Genomic DNA, 19,828 nt, shown 5'->3' on the forward strand with positions numbered 1-19,828 from the left:
TTCACCTGTCTTGTGCTGCACCTCTTCTCACAGATCGTTTATGTGCCGTTCACCTCATTCTGAGTTCACTCTCCTTCCAAGAGTATAAGCGCGTATGTTCTTTGCGGACGAAGAGATTAATTTACCGAAGATGTTCAGTGACGGTTCAAGTTCTATTGATTGTTCCGGTGAACGCGTCGGTTTCATATTTCCAGTTGCATCTAGTTGGGCTGCCATTTACTTGGGTGCACGATATCTTCATATTTCTGGACGTATCCAAAAATTATAGAGATTGAGGGGATTTGCACTGCCCGAAGTTGAAACATGCGACGTCTTCATTGGTCGTAAACAGATGTAGGTTGTCACTTTCCATGTTTTTCTGCTTTTCTTTAGGGAGAGGTGGTTCACTTCAGCACAAAAACATCCAAAATGAAAAAAAAATGGGAAGAAATAACAAAAAAGTGACTCCGTGGAACATGTGTTTATAATTAATTATATAGAGAAAAGGGAAATGAGTTAAGCGGATCGAAGAAGATCTAGAAGCGGATTTTCTGATTTCTATTGGTTAGTACTTCAATGTTCGCTCGGATATTCAGAGCAATGGATTCCGTATAGGAATGAAGGTTGTTAGTGATTTTGAGCGGCCATAAAATGTTCAAGTTGATCCTAGAGGAATTCTTATCAGCTAGTCCGTAGTGGATTTCGCGTAGATGGTGCAGAATGATCACCTTGTGCTGCATTCTTTTGTGAGGGTTATTTTCCAATGTGCTTTATTAATCTTTACTGGTGAATGTTTTCGCGGTTTAGCTTAAGCTAAATATTTGTATCAAAACTCGGTAGACAGCAAATTAAGTTCACTCCAATTCGGTCGCGATACCCTGAGTATGTCGTTAATTATGGCATAAGAATCATAGAATCGTAGCATCAGCATAAGACCTAGTAAACTAGCATGTAATGAGGTTGTGAGTTTTTTTTTTTACTGATGTGGTGCAGTAGTTTGCAGTTTCAAAGTTCGCTAACTTGTTCCATTCATTTCATTTGTGCTTTCTTCTATCTCCATACCGGTTCTCCTCGTTTTTATCCGTTTTTTTTTCTTGTCTTCGGAAGAACACCTTAGTTTATACAGCAATACATTGTTTGTCATTTAGAGTTTAACACCACTTACGTGCAGCCTCCAGCGGGCGGAGATTGTGATCTTTTTTCATTTTGATGCGCAGCGATCGCGCGATTCTATTCCATTCTTCTAGTGTATATGCGAAAACTCGATATGCCCTCCATTTTTTGCGGGTCTGCCTATCATTATTCTCAATTTGTGATTGACATTTCTGTTGTTCTCTGTTGCTACTGTTTACTCCTGATCTTAAGGTATTCGAACATATCCCCTTTGTCTGATGGTCGCTTCGACCTGTTCTAGATAATCTGGAATAACTAAGCCAGACATTTGCCTAGTCTTCGTATCAGTTATGTGATCTCCTTATTTCTTACGTAACACCAAAAGTTTCAAAGTATCGTATCTCAATTAGGAGGGATGAAATTTAAAAAAAAACGACTCAATTGGCCCCAAATTCGTTCTCCGCACACCGGAACAGCCTATGAAGCAGTTCTCTGACATTGTAGCCAATTTGTGAGAGGTTTAACAAAGTTAGGAGGAGGTAGATACGATTCCTGTGTATTTAATCTGCATGTTCCATTGCTGTACTGTTCATGGATGGCATCACTTAACTCGGCAAGTACGACCTGTAAGCTTGGTGCATTTCAAATTGTTGAGACCTGTCACCTCCTCTTCCCTCTTTCCCCGCAGTTCCTCATTCTTTCCTTTTCCATTTGCTTGTTTACGATTTTACTGCTAGCTATGTATTGTTCTCGAGCTGTTTTTTTTTTGCGTGCAGCATTTATTTTCGAACCTTATCAAATACACTGTATCTTGGTCTTTGTATCACTCATTTAAATACTGCAAAGTATATTAAACGCTTGCTAGATGTGCACGCAGTGATGGTTCTCAGTTGGTATCATATTCACCTGATTCCTTGAGTTCGTTCATTGAGTTTCTTTCTGAATTTTTGTGCATAATGTTTTTACTAACAGTTTCTAAGAGTAATAGAAGATGCATGGCGGCACCGAAGAAATTGATGTCACTAACCACTTCAAGGATGGTGTCATTGATCTTATAGCAGGGACCGTTGGTAAGTACATATTTTATTCGCTTTGAATTTTTTGCATTATTGTAGTTGTATTTAGATAGAAGCAAAGTGTCAAAGGCTGTTGTAATTTTTTAAAGTTCAGTTTTATTTCTTCAGTTCGAAAGCTATGCTGTGCCAAATAAAAACTTTTTTGCCATCGTACTGTAAATTTGGCAAAATTGGGGATTCAAGAACTCGGAGTTCTTCGCATACGCGTGTTCTCCAGATCTCGCTCTGTCGTACCTTCTATTTCGATGTTTGTTGAATAATATGAGAGGAAGAATTTCCAATAACTATAAACATTGCAGAATTAATCTAATAAATTCTTCATCAAAGCCAGCGGATTTTTTTTAAAAACCAAACAAATGAGTACTCATGGAGAATACATGTATGTGACTAATTGTTCAGTTTTATTTTTATTTTTATTTTTTGAGTGAATTGTTTCAAATAAAGTTTGAGAGATTATGGGAAAAAGTAGGTATTGCAATGAAGAGATTGCGACATTTTACGTGCCATCACGAGTATCCCCTGTCTCTGTTTGTTTTCTCTCTTACTCTCAGCATCGTCAAATTTCTCATAAAATCGAACGATTTTTTCTCCTTCAAAACCAGATCTAGGAAAGGCAGAATAGTTGTAAACCAATGAAATTGTACACTAAAAATGCTATTTCTTTAACAGAAAACAAAAAAGGTGCGCATCTCTGTCTTTTTCATCTTCTGACAAATTACTTTCCCTTCATAACTCGCCTCAGTTTGATCTTCCCGACCGTGTGATATGTCGAATTTGTTTAGGTAGGACTCTCAAATCTTCTCGCTGAAGTACTTTCTGAAAAAAATGCCTCTGGATACGTATAGCGACAACTTACATTTTTGCACTCCGAAGATATATGATCCTTCACGTGAATAGATGTACATATTCGTAAAGTATAGGTTATTGGGAACATTTTGGTTCACACGCAGCTACATTTCGAGGCCTTGGAGATGTTGAGAATTGATTTTTATTAGAAATTTTTTTTTTTTGACTAATGTGCCATGTTTGAACCCCAGAAATGATTAACATTAGTAGTTAAAGTAGTTAGATTAGATTAGTAGTTTTCTAATAAAATCTGCAAGAAAACAATTTCTCGTGCGTTTCGCGACTAAGTTTACAACTTTAGTTTTTCGCATTATTTAATAGAACTTTTTTTCAAAAGCTTGTGAGTGGTTAGCGAATGAATTGTACTTCTACTGACTCAACACATATGATAGATATTAATTTTTGAGGTCCTTTGCGATGAATGTTTCTCTCCTCTTTCTCTTTCTCTTAAAAGGAGATAAGTTGTCCATTTTTGGTGGTAGTATTCCAACTCTAACTCACTTCAGTTACCAATGGCCGATGTAAAATAGTACGTTATCTTTGAAGAGATTTTTTTTGGATTTCCTATAGGATAGGACCCTCGTTAACTGCATCACAAGCAAGTCAGTTACCCGGTTGTCTGGGATCTTTAGATCTCCTTAACGATCTCTCTCACGACAAACATCAGTGACTGTGGAAAACATGCATTTTCGTAGTATTTCCCCGAAATTTTGTTAAGAAGACGCTTCTTTCCACCTGATCCTGGCGGTTACGTTGACAATCTTGATGCAGTTCACGTTTAGCAGCATTCGCTCTCAGTGAAAGCACAGAACTACGATTTCTGAGAACTATCCTCATACTTTTCGTTTCTGATTTTTTATTTTAATGATGATTTTACAAGAAGCAAATAGTTTCCTTATGTTACTTGAGAGTAGAGGATTCGTTAATAACCGTATTCGTGAGACATTGGCAGCGTCACAGTGCTGTGGTATCATTAATTTGAAAAAAAAAAACATTGTCACGTTAATCTGCGGCGGCGGTCATATCGTCAAGCAAATAACAGAGAAACGGGTGTATGTTACTTCATTTAGGTGGAACTGCAAATGTCTACGCCGGTCAACCACTTGATACAGTCAAAGTAAAAGTACAAACCTTCCCGAAGCTCTACAAAAATTGGGTGACGTGTCTTAGAGATACATATCGATTGGATGGAATTAGAGGTCTTTACGCTGGAACGGTGCCTGCGCTTGTGGCGAATATAGCTGAAAATGCTGTCCTTTTTACTGCTTACGGCTACTGCCAAAAAGTAAGTAGTGAATTTACTTTTTCTCATATGATCTACTTGCGATCGTACTGCTACTCTTTGAGGCGGTTAGTGTGATATCCGGCCACTATGACGTGAAGTCAATGACACCGCTTGAAAATGCATCTGCCGGATCGCTTGCATCTGTATTTGCAGCCCTAGTATTGTGTCCTACAGAGCTGGTGAAATGTCGACTACAGGCAGCACGTGAAGTTGGCCATAAATGGTGTTTTTTTTTGAACAATTTTATTTTCTTTCCGATATCGATATTGGAGTTGAGAATTTCATTTTTTTTTTCTTCTTTGTTGCAGAAGTAACACTTCTATTTCTACACTATGGATGTCGTGAACTAGTCCCTTTTCCTTTTAATTAAAGCAAAGTAATTTTTTGTACATTTAAAGTCGATGGTTGTCATCCTCACTGTCAGTGGGCTTGCCTGGCAAATATTCCATTCCGGATCTGCGGAATGATTTTAGTTCTTGATTGGAAAGTAATGACACGTGTGTAAAAGTTATCTTCTCGACAACCCTGGTTTTTGAATCAGGTTCGCAATATTATGAAAAAAGTGATGTGTCCTCAGAAAAGGCACACCAAGCTGTTCATGCCAAGGCTAACTCGTAACTTCAACAAAACGTTCCTTTAGCACTCCATTCTCCGTATGTCGGGATATGTTCAATGAGAGGGGAATCCGTGGTTTCTTCATTGGAATGTCGCCAACATTAGCAAGAGAGGTATACTGTAAAATTATGTTTTCCACAACTGTAAACAAATTGATGTCAGGGTGTATGCGGGCCTTTTTTGAGATAAGAAGGTGGAATGTCAGCTAGGAAAGAGTTAGCCGACGTAGATACTAGGTGCTATCTCGAACATTCCCATGAAAACGGTTTTATGTTGTGTATTAAAGGCATCAACCCACGAATCTGGCGTGGTGTAGATTTTCGTTGGAGTATACCTATATAATTGAAAATACATTCGGACACCCCGATAGGCAAATCATTTCATTCGATGAATCGCAGGCGAGGGCGCAAGGGTGGTGCGTTGCTATAGAGGACGTCGTAAGGAACCGCATTCCGAAGCCGTCTGTTTACAGTGATGCACGGAGAGATGAGTGGAACCACCCCTGTATTCATAGTATAGGTATACTCCAACGAAAATCCATACGCCTGATGGGGTGGTATGGATTTTCGTTGGAATTCGTGGGTGATGCCTTTAAATGAACCAATTGTATGTCCGATTTCCAACTGCCGTGGGCAATTGAGATAGTTTTTCATCCATTCCTCCTTTTTTGTCACTGACTGTATTAGTATTTGTTTATTTGGAAGTAGTGTTATTATATCTGGGAGGTTACCAATTTTTTTGAGAGTGCAAGGTCTGATTTTTCTTAAGTTTCTCAGAGACTTTGTTTCAGTAGAAGGTCGACCTATCTTTGCTAGAACTTCACAAGATTGTGTAGTGCCAAAGACAGTCTACTCTTCTAGAAAAAACTAATGGAGCACTAATTTCTGCTACTTTTTTTCGCATGTTGTGCTAATGAATGGGTTCGAAAACACAGAAACAAAATTGAATACCTAATACTGGGACAGATGACTACTATATTGAAAAGTTTCAAGATTTTTAATTTGAAGTTATTGGTACCATACGATTTTGAAAAATAGTTGCAGAAAAGTTCCTGTTTTAAACTCTCGGCTTTTTCTCATATTTGGATGTCAGGTAGGGAACTTGCTCAAAAACTGCATCGATTGGTGGTTTTCGAAAAGATGGACGTAAATCAAGTTACGTAGAATTGTGTTCAACGACTGACTTAGTAGCGAGCTTTTCACAGATTGCAAGCAGAAACTACTAATGTTGGAAAAGCTAAAGCAAAAACTACAAATGTCCCATTTACATAAGTAATTGTCGCTTTTTTCTCGAGAGACAAAGTGAGACAAACACTCATCCCTCTTTGAGTTGAGTAAGCGCGTGTTTTAGTGATACGAAATGCGTAGTGTTGTCGATGAAGCTCAATTCAGTTGCATAAGCAGCTGTGCTCAAAGCGACGCCGTTGAGTTAGCGGTTGGGATCAAAGTGGAAGCATAGCTAGTTTCACTCGAAGAACAGCGATGAGTGGTGGTAGCGAGAGTTTTCCCCGGACCCCACCCGCTACGTTCCAGTGCGCTGCTTCAAGCGCAGCGCCTTACGTATCTATCTGCGCCGAGCTCCGGGTCGTTTGACCCCGTTGGCACTTTGTTCAGAATTTGTGTTTTAGGTTCCAGGATATTTCTGTTTCTTCGGTGCCTACGAAGCTTCACGATATATGTTAGCTAAAGAAGGACAAGAAAAGGACGATATAGGTATGTGTATTGATGAATTGTTAATGAAGTGTCAAATTAATGTGAATACGATTTCTTCTGCTATCCGTTACTTCAAAATCTTAAGGTTTACTGAAAACAGCGGCATCTGGTGCTGTAGGCGGCATGGCGCTTTGGGCTGCAATTTTTCCGTTTGATTCAATTAAGTCTCGGATGCAGGTTCGAAGATATGCCTTTTTGCAACTTCTAACTTCTATTTCAAATTGTCTCATTGTTCGTATTATCGTGAACTCTACTTGGAACCTCGACCCGCTCATACGGGCTAATAGCTTATTCCAATATTTTGCAGTCTCTGTGAGATTGGGGTTTTCTGTTTTGAGTCCCCAGCTTCACTTCATCTCTAGAGAAAATTACGCTGGTCTATGCTTCAAATTTACTTCCATGTCGCGTGGATTCCTTCATTGAAGTTTCAGTGCTTGGAAATAGGGCAGTTGAGCCCTGTGGTACGGCATGCCCTCAATTTTCCGCTTTTCACCGTGTGCATATCTGAGTCAGCTATCTTGCTAACGCATAAGTATCACCAAAATCATGACATACCAAGATCAACTGATGAAATAGTAGAGGGATAGTCGTTAACTTCACGACAGCTTCAGTGTCGATTACTGTCTTACTCCCTCGGAGGAAGTTTCTGAAGAGCACGTCAACTAATAATGGTGTTGAAGTTAATGGTAGTTTGTCTTTTCCCTCTTTAATTAGTGTTTCTGAGTCATAGTTAGTCATTCTGAATCATCAAACAAATCATATTCTAGTCATCTTGTGAAGTCTATAGATACAAGGGTTTCATGTAATTGACAATATACTTCCTAATAGTGGTTGTGCACATTTTTTTTCAGGTCTCTGGCGGAGGCAACTTCCTAGGACTAACGTTAAGTGTTGTGCGCACGGAAGGTAGGTGGCAATCTCATTTACGGGTATGCGACAAAGTTCAGATAATTAGCACTCGACTTTTTTGTTATATTATTTTAGGTATACGAGCACTCTACAAGGGTCTCCTTCCGACTCTAATCCGTACTTGTCTTGCATCGGGAAGTCTTTTCGTGACATACGAAGAGTCAAAGAAATTCATGAAGTCATTGTTTTAATAACAGTCTAGTCTTAGCACCTAGAGTAACTAAAATAGGAAACTGACTCAGCTTTAGAAAAGGTAGGTAGTAGTAGGTTGAAGAACTGCAGAAATCCAAGAGTATTGTTTTAAATGGTGGTCAAAATGTTGCCTTACGAATTAAGACCGATTGAGTCCGACGACACCCGCAGCCCAACACTATATCACTCCCACATTCTTCGCTTACACACTTCTCAATAGATGCCCATAGATTACAGTAGGGTCAAAACACCATGAAGCACGGTGCAACTGCGTAAGCGATTGCGCTCGAAGCGTTGCGGAGGAGCGCAGCGGTTAGGATCGAGTGAGGCCCCTTATTGCCACCGTTCCTGCCGCAGTTCGCAGTACGCACGCAATGGTCCTACCTCGATTCCAGCCGCTATCTCCACAACGCCGCTTCGTGCGCAGTCGCTTACGCAACTGCACTGCGTTCATGTCGTTTTGAACCGACTATGTGTTATGTAACTTGAAGATGTTAAAATACCTACTAGGCACTTGTCTAATAGCAACTGTATAAAATCCAGTACAATTATACATCGCATCAGGTTGCTTTATGGCGGCAATTTCGGTATCGTTTTTTGTCACTAATCTCATCCTACTCAGAAATCTATTTTCCTGGTGTAATTTTTCTTTTCTGCCAAATATTTGTAAGACTTGAGCGTGGTAGATAATTTTAGCCAGAGTGACAACTCAAGTCGCGTAATGTCACATCTCTTCCGTACCAGAATGCTAGGCCTTGGCATTCAGTGGTTGTCCCCGCATTCGCAGCCCCATAGATCCTTCGAAACTCCTATACGTTTTTGGTGGGAGTTCAACGCTTGGTTGAATTATTTTCTGATAATTTTCTAGGATTTGTGTGTATACTAGAACATGAGATTACCGATGATCGATTGTTATTTTCATGTGCATGGACAATATTTTTACCATACATCGAAGGAAAAGGATGCATCAAAACGCCAATCTTTGTTGTATTGTTGCGCATTGAGTTTGATTTATGAATGGATCTTACTTGGAAAGCTTTATGATTGAATTTCCTTACTCTTAAAAGCACACTACAGATGGCTGTGCCTTACTATAGGCTCGAAGTTCAATGAGAACAAATGAAAAAAAGTCTTTCCTTTAGTCACCACCTGGCCCATTGTTTGTTTGTTGAATAAATCGTTCCATTATTTTATGTTTATGATGTTTTTTGTTGAGTTAAATCCGCAAAAGGTATCGTTAGGTTGACGTATAGTGTCGGTTTGTAGTTGGATACACGAAGTGTTCAATTGAAAAGTGTCAATTGAAGTAAAACTACAAAAAAAAGGAAGGTGTTCTGGAGCAGACGTCTACATGAGAAGCGATTAATTCTAGATGCATCATTGTTTAATTCTCGTCCTTAAGCTTTATCGCTTGATTGCCTGGTGTTTATGCTAAGTGCTGGCGTTGTACTGCTCAGAAGAATAGCATCACTTCGAACGGTACAGAAAGTCACATTTGCACAAGAGTTTTTCAAGGTAGGTGCTGGAACTATTTTAAGTGCACAAAAATTCAACAAGCAAAGCCGCTGTGACGTAGATTCGAGTAATTGAGAAGCTGCTACTTGTCCACGGTTATTCGTCCTGGGTAACTGGCTTTAAGTTAGTACTGTTATCCAGCTTACTCTGGGTGAACTTTTCTGTTTACTTATCCTTCAAAACTTGTAAAAAAAAGGTAGAATGTCCTAAGTCTGAAGTTAAGAGATAAGGTAAACTTATAGCTATATTGTTATTAACGAAACGTCAGAATAAATAATAAAATAATAAAGTTCCAATAACAAAAATAATTCATCAAAACCTCATTGGCATAACAAGAAAACATAAATAGAGCATAAAAAGCTCCTCAGGACTTTACTGCGCAGTTTACCGTCGTACTATTGGGTCAAAACGACATGAACTACGGGCAGTTGCGTAAGCGGCGCGGTGTGGAGCGTAGTGGTTGCGATTGCTTAGTGATCCTCGCTAACAGCGAACATCTCTGCAGTTCGACGGGGTCCCACCTCGATTCTAACTGCTGTATCCACCGCACCGCTTCGAGCGCAGCCGCTTACGCAATTGTCCGTGCTTCATGTCGTTTTGACCCGACTATAACTGAATAGACAAACAAAATGGTGACTATCGAGTGTTCTTGTTCCTAATGAATGAACCGCGAGTCATATTGAGCGTTCTGATCTGGCCTTGAAATACCGCGTTGTGGCGACCGCGCAGTTTCGATTTTCTCCACATTCCACAAATTACGGCCAACACACCTCCATTGGCTTTCTGTTGTCCACGCATATTTCCGAGAATACCATTTTATTTTACCGTGTGGGAGTTCACCACCTATTGTGCGACAGGGATTCATGTTTACGTGTTGAAAATACTGCATAATAAGTAATGAGATGTTCTGCGTTGATCAATTATTTTGTGATGCGTAGGGCAGTTCGTGTTCAGTTTAGAGTTTTTGAGGCTTGTAAGCGTGTATGTGGTCTATAAAATGACTTGCGAGCGCCGATTCTGTGCTCACTTGCTTAGTGTGTTATTGAAATCACAAAGATGTGAAGTGTAGTGCTTTGTACGCTCTTTTACACCATTCCGGAACATTCCTTTTGACTTTGTAAACACGAAATCAAAAAGCTCATCGAACTGCGGCCATGTTTCCGTTTTTCATTCATCTTCCTCATTCAGGAGTTTTTTGCTTTGATCCAGTATTGGGAAGTACGCCCTCTTTTTAGTAAGGAACTTTCTTCGAAATTAGAGAGCTCTTCGTGGCACAGAGAAGTTCACTGGACGTCTAAAGAGGAGCTTTATTTTCGTCTATCCTCAGCACCGTCGACAATTGTTAATAGATCTTTAAACAACCTACTACTTGAAAGGCATTATGCTACCTATTGATCCATTTATGCCGTCTGATATGCTGTTTTCCTATTTGTTGGACTTAATTAACTGCCCACGTTTATAAGTCCTGTTCGTAAATTTTGATAAAATTCAAATTTTGGACATTTGCGATCTAATCCAAGAAAACAAATGACATAGCTAGTATAAACGGTTGTTTCAGACGTATGAATTTCATACAGAGACAACTAGCGAAAAAAGTTTGCGAACCTTCTTACCGCATCATCATCTCCTTTTCCCTTGTATGGATTTGATAGGAATTGTTGGGATAATTCTATGTTGAATTCTATTGCTGAAGTATCTCAGTTGGATGATATACATTTCAAGGCACATATAATCAGTTGGTTTAAGATTAGGAAAAGTTGCAGTTTGCAAGATAAAGTTTTAAATATAAGAGCACAAAAACCTCCAAGTTCTCTCTTCTTGAAACCGCGGCATTAAGAACTGTATTTATGTTTTTTTTTTGTTATGCCAACGAGGTTTTGGTGAAACTTTACTACTGACCTGACGTTCCGACATTTTTGTCTTTATCAAAGGCCTGAAAATGGTTCGAGGTATTTGATATGCATATCCCATCAAACTCCTCCTCTCTCCTTGCGCAGCCTCGATATCGTTCTAAGTACATTTCGCAAGAACTCGAAAAGGAAAACATACTGACCAGTCTCACCGACTAGCACGGCTGGTGAACCACCGCGTTCTTACAGATTTTGACCCAAGGCTCATGAGATCTACGCACTGTACAGTATCCTTAAAGGCATCATACCACGTCTTGTCATCTCGCCAATCTGGGATGGTGCAGGTTTCTGGTGGGTTATGCCTATACGGGGTAGATTATGGGAAGGAGGGTGATTCCGCCCATTTCTTTCTAATTGCCTTAAAAAACGGCGGCTGATGCGGCTTCGATCGTTCCGGGGCTTTACTTTACTGCGCAATTTACCGTTGTACTATCGGGTCAAAAATATCTGAAGACAGGTGCAATTGCGTACGCGGATACGCAGTAGAGAGGTGCAGTGATTAACCGTTGCAACCGAGGCGGGACTCTCGGTTGCTGAAGTGCTGAGATGAGTAAAGGTCTCGCCGCGATCACAGCCGCTAGCTCTACGGCACCACTTATACTGCAGATAATACTTACGTAAAGCTGTCATGATGATGCAGTTGAGGTGAGTGCGGAATTTCACACGGGTTATAGCTTGGAACATCAGTGCACTTCTTTTTTCCAGTAGAACATGTTCCCTTTTGTTGTTAATACGATGCTTTCGCTGTTTTCTAGTTTCTTCTAGGAAAAGTCATATGATTACCAGCAATTTCTTAGAACGTAGAAGTATCTTTCTTTTCTATGTCTCATGAGAAATTTTCCCTTTGAAGAATGGTACCTTTCTTCACGTTTGTGAGGTATTCTTCAAACTAAGCTACTAATGCCACCTTCTCCGTCTCCTTCCCCTTTAGTTTCTTTTTGTACTTATACGACTCTCTATGTCATTTTAATCGGATCGAAGCATCTGGCCAATGTACTACAACTCAGATTTCTGAGAGTTTTGATAAAAATGCTCGTAGCAGTTACTTTTGTCGTGTTGAAATAATAGTGTGCAATTGCGGAAACATGACACTCCATGTTCTAGTACTCCATGTTAAGATGTAAAGTTGTCATACATTGCTTTTGTTTCTTTACCTTTGCAATTGTATACTTTTTTAATGGGAAGAAAAAAAAGAAGCGTATAGCGTTGTGAGTAAAATATTATAGTGTTCATAAAGAGCTCTAGGCCTCATCCAGTTTAATGCTACCACCCCTGCTTTTCTTGCATTTCTGCCTAAACTACCTCCTAAATATTCATGTCTTTGTTAAGGCAAGCACAGCAGTCAATAGAACATCTGGAAGAAGAAAGCCCATACCTTCAAGATTTACTAAGAAATCGAAGTTGAAGCTGTCAGAGTACCTAAAAAACATGGCTTCTCCTGAAATTGAAGAGGTAAAGATGTTTCTTCACTTCTTGTCTCAAATTAAGTAACCATATGTTGGTAAAGCTAAACGATTCGTTCATTTTGTCCTATCCTTTGGGCAAAGGATTTTTTTTTAATTTCTGGTTGTTCCTCTTCTAGATTAGGAACAAATGTTTTCAGCAGCTTGCTCCACTGCGAATTGCTGTGAAAGAATATGGAGACCTCGTACGTGAACTGAAGGTGAGACTGTTTTTAGTGATCTACAACCATAATCATGAAATCCAAGAAAAGCGGATATTTCCTTATTCCTTGTTTAAAATATCCGCTCGTGTGCACGTGATATCCTATTTAGACAAATGGTGCCCCAAAAATCGATGTTGACAAAGCGGTTATCGAGCTAAAAGCTAGAAAGAAGAAGCTAGAAGAGATGGTGAGTGCGGTTAAGTAAAGTGTTTCAGCTGTCTTTTTTTGGGAAACATGTGTCGGCGTTTTGTATTGTTTTCTAATTTCGGATGTGCCAAAAGTGCTAACACTTCTGGCACACTTTGAATGCATGTATTCTTGGTATTTCTGAGTTTGGTTTCCATTCTCCAGTTTTTTTTTTGAAATTAATTCTTCCTAACGCTATTCAGTTTTAGGAAGTTGCTTTAGCGCCGAAAGACGCTTCTTTTGATCGTTTAAAGTTGGAAGATTTGCTGAAGCGTCGTTTCTTCTACGACCAGTCGTTTTCGATCTATGGAGGAGTGACAGGATTGTTAGTACTACACTTGATGCGACCGATTGATTTTTTCTACTTTTTTTTCCTAGATATGACTTCGGTCCGATGGGGTGTGCTTTGAAGGCTAATATGATCCAAGAATGGCGCAAACATTTCATTCTGGAGGAAGGAATGCTTGAGGTTGACTGCACATCCCTCACTCCGGAACCGGTCTTGAAGTATGTCCTTTTTCCGTTTACTTTACTTCACTTACTTTACCCTACTTCCTCATCACTTTTTTCTGTTTGACTGTTCATCTTTTAATTCCTTCAAAATGTCGTGATAGGATGTTCCCATAAATTTCTCATAAAACATCGGTTTTTTTTCATGGTACTTTCTTTTTGACTTAGTTAAACAAATAAAACATGGAAGGCAAATCAAAATCGGCTGACTGCTGTTTCTCTATCCTTGAAGCCGTTAAAAAAACAGTCAGCGATCCCCTACTCCCAGAATTCGGGAGGCTGAAAGTCGAAGAAGTCGGCGAGCTCCCGACTAATGTCATCAAACTCGGTGAACGTTTTCTTGGCCAAGATAGTCTGGGAGTGGAATAAGTGATAATCAGAGAGGATGGGGTACTGTGTCACAGCCTAGCTCGTCTCTTTTTTGACGGGTCTCTTTAGCCATATTAGGTCTCACGTTATCAAGAAGAAGATACACCGAAGCTCACCTCGGCCGATTCTTTCGAACAGCTTCCGCAGAGAGTCACCTACACGCCACTATGAGGCGGTAAACCGTTGTGGAGGTATCAACCTTATGCGCACCTCATATGCATGTGTGCCCATCATTTTCTCATCGACGTATCTTCTCTCGGCTATAACTTATGTTACGTAACGTTTTCTCCCTATCATAAAATTATCTGTTTATAAGAGTTGATTTGTGTTGTTTTATGTTTTATGAGAATGATTTATGTTTAGTAGTTGGAAAAGTAAGTGAAGTAGATTTCAGTCCAACTAGTCTGTTGAGTCATCGAAGAATGCGAGTTGTTTCAGAGCTTCCGGTCATGTTGATCGATTCGCAGATTGGATGGTTAAGGACTTGAAAAATGGCGAGTGCTTTCGTGCTGACCATTTAATCAAGAATGCAGCAGAAAAAATCATAGCAGTGAGTATATTTAGCAATTCGGAGCGTAAATTTGGCTTTTTTCCGTGAAATGTTCGGGCGTTTTAAAAGCGTTTTGTTCTTTAACTTCTAAAGCGCTTTCCTGTGACATCATCTTCGGAACCAATTCTGAATTTAGAACTGCTTGTGAAGGTTCGCTAATTCATTTTCTCTCCGTATTTCTTTCGACTGACTTTTAATGCTGTCGGTAACTTAATGTTTTAACGTTCTCCTCCAAGTCTCGTTTGACAGCTTTTACTTCAATAGTAGGCATGTGCTTTCTATTCTTTTTGGATCAAATTTTCGGACCGAATCGTGACTTTCTCTTCTTCAACCCTTCTCCGTGTTCTAGGATAAGAAGTCCGATAATGCGACGAAAACCGCTCTCCAAGATGTCCTAGCTAGACTGGAGGGGTTCGATAATAAGGATATGGATGAGGCAAGCACAGTTATACGGAATTTTGTTTCCGATTTTCTGCAGTTAAACCATTTAGGTGATCAGAAAGTTCAACTTCAAGTCTCCAAGTACAGGAAATGACCTCTCTTCCGCAATTGCATTCAATTTGATGTTCCCCACACAAATTGGACCCACAGGAGATTTCAAAGTACAAGAAAACAACTGATGAAAATCTTTAGAAATTCAAGCAGTAATTCAGGCTTACTTGCGCCCAGAGACTGCTCAGGGAATCTTTGTCAACTTTAAACGTTTACTGGAATTCAATCAGGTGATTTTTATGCCCTGCTTCTCCAGTTTCTGTTTTAAATAACTTTCCCGGAGCTGGAACGATGTTAGAATCTACGCATGTGGAAAATGTTTCTAATTGTTGGATGCCTAACAATGTTTCAGTTTATTGATTGGGAATGAGCTAAGGACTTTGAGATCTTTTCCCTTTTCTTTCTTAATTTCCTTGTTTTTACTCCAGGGCAAGTTGCCTTTCGCAGCCGCCCAAATCGGTCTCGGATTCCGTAACGAAATCTCTCCAAGGCAAGGTTTGATACGTGTTCGAGAATTCACCATGTGCGAGATCGAGCACTTTGTGGATCCTAGCGACAAGAGCTTCGCAAAGTTTAAGAAGGTATTGCCCTAGGTTTTCTAGCTATTTCCTTTCCTCCTTTGAAATGGTACAATTTCTGTCATAGCAGCCACTTCTTATCAGTGAACTCTACAGTTTACGGTGTTCACTTTAGTGAGGTACAGTCTGTGCGAAAAAATAGCGCTCAATTTCTTGGAGTAGAGTTGAAGTTTCTTGTATTTTTTTAAAATTAGCTTCATTATGTAAGCTCCAGTCAATCCCACTTTTTCCAGGTCGAGTCCTATCCGATGGTGCTATTTTCAGCCTGTAATCAGATGGATGGACAACCCGCACAGACAATGATGATAGGTGATGCTGTGAAGAAGGTAGGCAGCTAACTGGAGCTAGTTTGGTTCATTTGGCTTTCGAGCAAGAGTATTTGTGAAAATTTTCCTAGTGACACTTTCATTTTCCTTAACTTCACCCTCCTCAACGAAATTATACTCTGGAAGAACGCATGGTTCAAGAATAACGCCCGCTTTCCTGTTCCTTGTTCCCTACTGAAAACTGAAGTGGTGTTTAGGTAAATACTTGAAATCGAGTTGTCGTTTAGGGTGTAGTAGCGAATGAAACACTGGGGTACTATATGGCAAGAACTCACAAATATCTTGTCAAAATGGGAGTGGATCCGAGAAGATTACGGTTCCGACAACATCTTGGGAATGAGATGGCTCATTATGCGCAGGTAACTTATTTTGAAACTAATTATTAAGTAATGGAGAACGTGATGCTTCTTTTGAGGTGTACAACCTCGTTCTTATAAGAATAACCCTACATTCTGCTAAGATTGTTCTTCATTATACATCAGGTGGTCTCCGCAAGTTCATGTAAAAATTGCGTACATACCTTCATATATGCTATACGATCTTTAATTGAACTCGAACGCATTGCTTCATCCAAAACAGTTGACCAACGTCGACCACTTTACCTTTTATCCTTCTCATAGCCGTTGTTGGAGTAGGTGAAAAGTGAGTAGTAGAACTTTTTTTGAAACGTTCTCGTGATACCCGACATCACAATTTTTGATGCCATTGAATATTTCATGAAAAGCTTAGGCATATCATAGCTAGATATACATATTTGAATTTATGATCATGAAATTGACGTGGCACGGAAACTTGAGGGGAAACGTAAAGTTTGGGTTATACGGGAACGAGCATGGCTCCGGTCATCCTTCCCCAATCGTTGGTAAAAACCGCGTCGAAGATTAATAAGATTAATAAGGTATCCTCACCAGCCTATACAAGGAAAACCAATGAATAGGCTGGCTGAGGGGGTCGAAGCGGGTGCGTTCTAACGTACCTTCTAGGAACTAAAGAAGTTTTGTTACGACCAGAGGGAACTGAGCAGCTACAAAGCTGTCTTCCGTAATCTACAACGCGAACTCTACGTTCTCCTTGCGGTTTCCGTATCACGCCAAATTTGTGATACGCTGCCCTTAAGTGCAGTCGCCTACGAACGTATTGTGGTTATCTGCGTTGTGTTTCGTTCTCGATGTATGCGAGCATTATTGATTTTGTGATCTGTACATTTATTCATTTATTCAAACTTTCTTAGTATGTATTCGAACCTATTTCAATAAACACATTCAAATACCTTTGAAGGATTGCTGGGATGCTGAAATCTTGACCAGCTATGGATGGATTGAGTGCGTTGGAAATGCCGATCGGTCTTGCTACGATCTTATGCAGCACTCCAGAGCCACTAACGTTAAGGTGAATGCGGAAGGTTTTATTGGTGCCTCGCTGAGACATTTGTTCATCGTTTTCATTTTTATGTCGTTGTATTATAATTTCTACCATTATAACTACTTCAGTGGGTTATTGATCGTAAATGGTGCCTATCGCGAATCATTTAGCAAATTTTTTCTCAAGTAGCTATTGTAGATTATCTTCTGAACTCTGCCTTTAAGGCGGGTTTTGATCTGTTTTCTAAGTTCAGGTTGCCTATCAAATTTTTCCAGCTCGTTGCTGAGAAGAAATTGTCAGAGCCGAAAACTGTTAATGTTGTGGAGGCGATACCTAACATGGCATTATTGGGAAAAGAATTCAAGAAGGATGCAAAAAAGGCAAGTGAAAGTTTTGAGAAGCATCAGGTATAAATAAGTTAACACTTTATATGCGACAGCTTATGATACGTACTGTAATCGTCATTCAACGACTTATTGTCTTCTCAATATTATCGTGTGGCTATGTTATGGACAGCAGATTCCTTTAGGTGCAAGTAACACTATCCCAACTCTCTGATGATCAGCTAACGGCATTAGAGAAACAGCTAGAGACGGATGGGTGAGCATACTCTCCTTACTGCTCTGCTTCTCAGCTTTCTTTCATTTTAATGCTAATTGTTTCTTCCTTCATTTTTGCCTATACTGTTCCTAGCTTTTCCAATTTAAAGGTCATACAAACTCAAAATAGATGCTGATGAATTCTTATTAGTGCCAGCAATGGTGAGCGTGAAGCGGACTACGAAGACGGTATGATTTGTTGCAGATTTTTTTTTTGTATGAGTTGTTACATCTAATGTTCACTTTCACTTTTTTTATACCATTCGTAATCTCTCATTAATTGTTGTGAGCACATGACTAGACTAAAATAAATATAGGCGTATGTCGTTAAGGTTCACGTGGAGGAAATCACTCCCTCTGTGATTGAACCTTCATTTGGAATTGGGCGAGTTATGTATGCAGTGCTGGAGCATTCATTCAGACAACGAGAAGGAGATGAACAGAGAACGGTAATTTACTTTTATTTTGTCCTAAATCGTGAGCGGGTGTGGGGCAACTGGTTAGAGGTTCGTTGTGGCCAGACGGTAAGTGGTTTGAAACTGCCCTAGTACCAACCAGGTCTTTCATCACTCTGTGGTCGATAAATTGGTACCACACTTATCGTGTAGGATAGAAGCACTGACTTGACACATCGGTTCGCTACCGCATGTCATTGTAAGGCTGCGCAAAATTTCATTAGAAAAAACCCTAAAATATTCTGGATTGAAGTAGAACGCGTGCGCCCATCCATACAGTGATAAAGTGTGTGGGATTAATTAATCCTCTTGGGATGTCCCATTCAGAATCGTTTGAGGTTTACGAGCGTGTGACTAGCCCATACAGTGACTTGCGGGGGCTAGCCGATGTATCAAGTCAGTGTTTTTATCCTCCCAGACAAGTCTGGTACCAATTTATCGACCCGGAAGGATGAAAGGCTCGATGAGCACTAGGGATTCGAACCTCCGATCGATCGTGCAGACAGCGGAACCTTTAACCACACCACTACACCCGCGCCTTTGAAGATTACCTCTCAAAAGAAGCTCAGTTCATGCTCCATTTCAGTTCCTAGCTCTACGACCGCTAGTAGCGCCAATCAAATGTTCAGTTCTGCCAATATCTGCCAACGAGAGGTTGAATCCAATTATCGAAGCTGTGCGAGAAGAATTGGCTCGCTATGATCTTAGCTATCGCGTGGTATGTTTGCTCGTTTATTTGGTGTTGCTCATCGAGATAGATTTTTTAAAGCGACTACGACGTACAATTTTAGCTGATAATTCATTTGAAGTCCTACAAGTGAGCTCAGAAATATGCAAAATTTTATAACAAACAGTCAACGGTCTAACGGTTGTTGGGAGGAGGTGAAGGTGTCTCAGCTCAACATTTTTTCTCTAGCGAGCATCGTGATGTTAATTCGCGCAACATTTTGCAATCGCATCATAACAGGATCTACTGCTTTTGGAAACCTTCTTCACCGTATTGCACTTTATCTGATTCAGCTCGCTTTAATTTCAATTGCTCTTAACGATCTAGCTGCTATAATCACTAGAAATTGTACTTATTCAGAACATACTTTCAAGAAAGAGAAATCCATATTTGCTTAGAGCGTAGATTCTACACTGTTTTTTGAGGATGACAGTGCTGGATCGATTGGTCGTCGTTACGCGCGGACTGACGAGATTGGAATTCCATTTGGTGTCACTGTAGACTTCGAATCTGAGAAGTTACCATGGACGGTAACCTTGCGACACGCCGAGAGTATGGAACAGATCAGGCTAGATGTGAGTTCAATCTATCACATCTATTTCTGAACAGCTTATTTGTTTGTTATGTTCTTCTAATAGAATTGTTTTGCAGCTGACGGAGGTGGGATCTGTTGTGCATGCGTTAGTCACTGAAAGGATGGAATGGACGGAAGCTCGGCAGAAATATCCTAAATTTGAAGTAAAAAATGAGTAGATGAGATGGTCTGCGAAATCTTTCTTTTGGAGAATGTTATTTATGTTGTTGTTATTAAATGGGCGGTTTCTGCTGTTAATAGGAAGTCCTTCACGTTTTTTCT

At 39.9% G+C, this 19,828-nt stretch overlaps 2 protein-coding genes across 3 annotated transcripts; both read left to right on the top strand.

Annotated features, from left to right (window-relative positions):
- Nucleotides 1–94: 94 nt before the first annotated feature.
- Nucleotides 95–7,947, top strand: RB195_008243 (uncharacterized protein; the record flags this gene model as incomplete). 2 transcript variants are annotated; one of them, XM_064194657.1, is made up of 11 exons in its annotated part: nucleotides 95–175; nucleotides 2,154–2,162; nucleotides 4,085–4,131; nucleotides 4,185–4,299; nucleotides 4,362–4,522; nucleotides 4,940–5,027; nucleotides 6,542–6,626; nucleotides 6,712–6,803; nucleotides 7,478–7,532; nucleotides 7,611–7,713; nucleotides 7,872–7,947. In XM_064194657.1, the coding sequence occupies 11 exons, from the start codon at nucleotides 95–97 to the stop codon at nucleotides 7,945–7,947; spliced, it is 912 nt and encodes a 303-aa protein (XP_064045802.1). The 2 variants fall into 2 exon arrangements, with proteins under 2 accessions (XP_064045802.1, XP_013293430.2); XM_013437976.2 differs by lacking the exons at nucleotides 95–175; nucleotides 7,872–7,947 and having other exon boundaries at nucleotides 2,084–2,162; nucleotides 4,085–4,299; nucleotides 7,611–7,726.
- Nucleotides 7,948–9,155: 1,208 nt separating this feature from the next.
- On the top strand, nucleotides 9,156–19,725 carry RB195_008244 (uncharacterized protein; the record flags this gene model as incomplete). Its single annotated transcript, XM_064194658.1, has 21 exons — nucleotides 9,156–9,242; nucleotides 12,482–12,604; nucleotides 12,756–12,815; nucleotides 12,928–13,005; nucleotides 13,214–13,329; nucleotides 13,383–13,511; nucleotides 14,322–14,433; nucleotides 14,783–14,869; nucleotides 14,925–15,035; nucleotides 15,087–15,155; nucleotides 15,354–15,506; nucleotides 15,737–15,829; nucleotides 16,057–16,188; nucleotides 17,108–17,218; nucleotides 17,467–17,571; nucleotides 17,721–17,791; nucleotides 17,901–17,979; nucleotides 18,123–18,239; nucleotides 18,832–18,963; nucleotides 19,398–19,547; nucleotides 19,624–19,725. The coding sequence occupies 21 exons, from the start codon at nucleotides 9,156–9,158 to the stop codon at nucleotides 19,723–19,725; spliced, it is 2,217 nt and encodes a 738-aa protein (XP_064045803.1).
- Nucleotides 19,726–19,828: the final 103 nt, after the last annotated feature.

Source organism: Necator americanus, chromosome III, assembly GCF_031761385.1.
Source record: "Necator americanus strain Aroian chromosome III, whole genome shotgun sequence".
Lineage (NCBI taxonomy): Eukaryota > Metazoa > Nematoda > Chromadorea > Rhabditida > Ancylostomatidae > Necator > Necator americanus.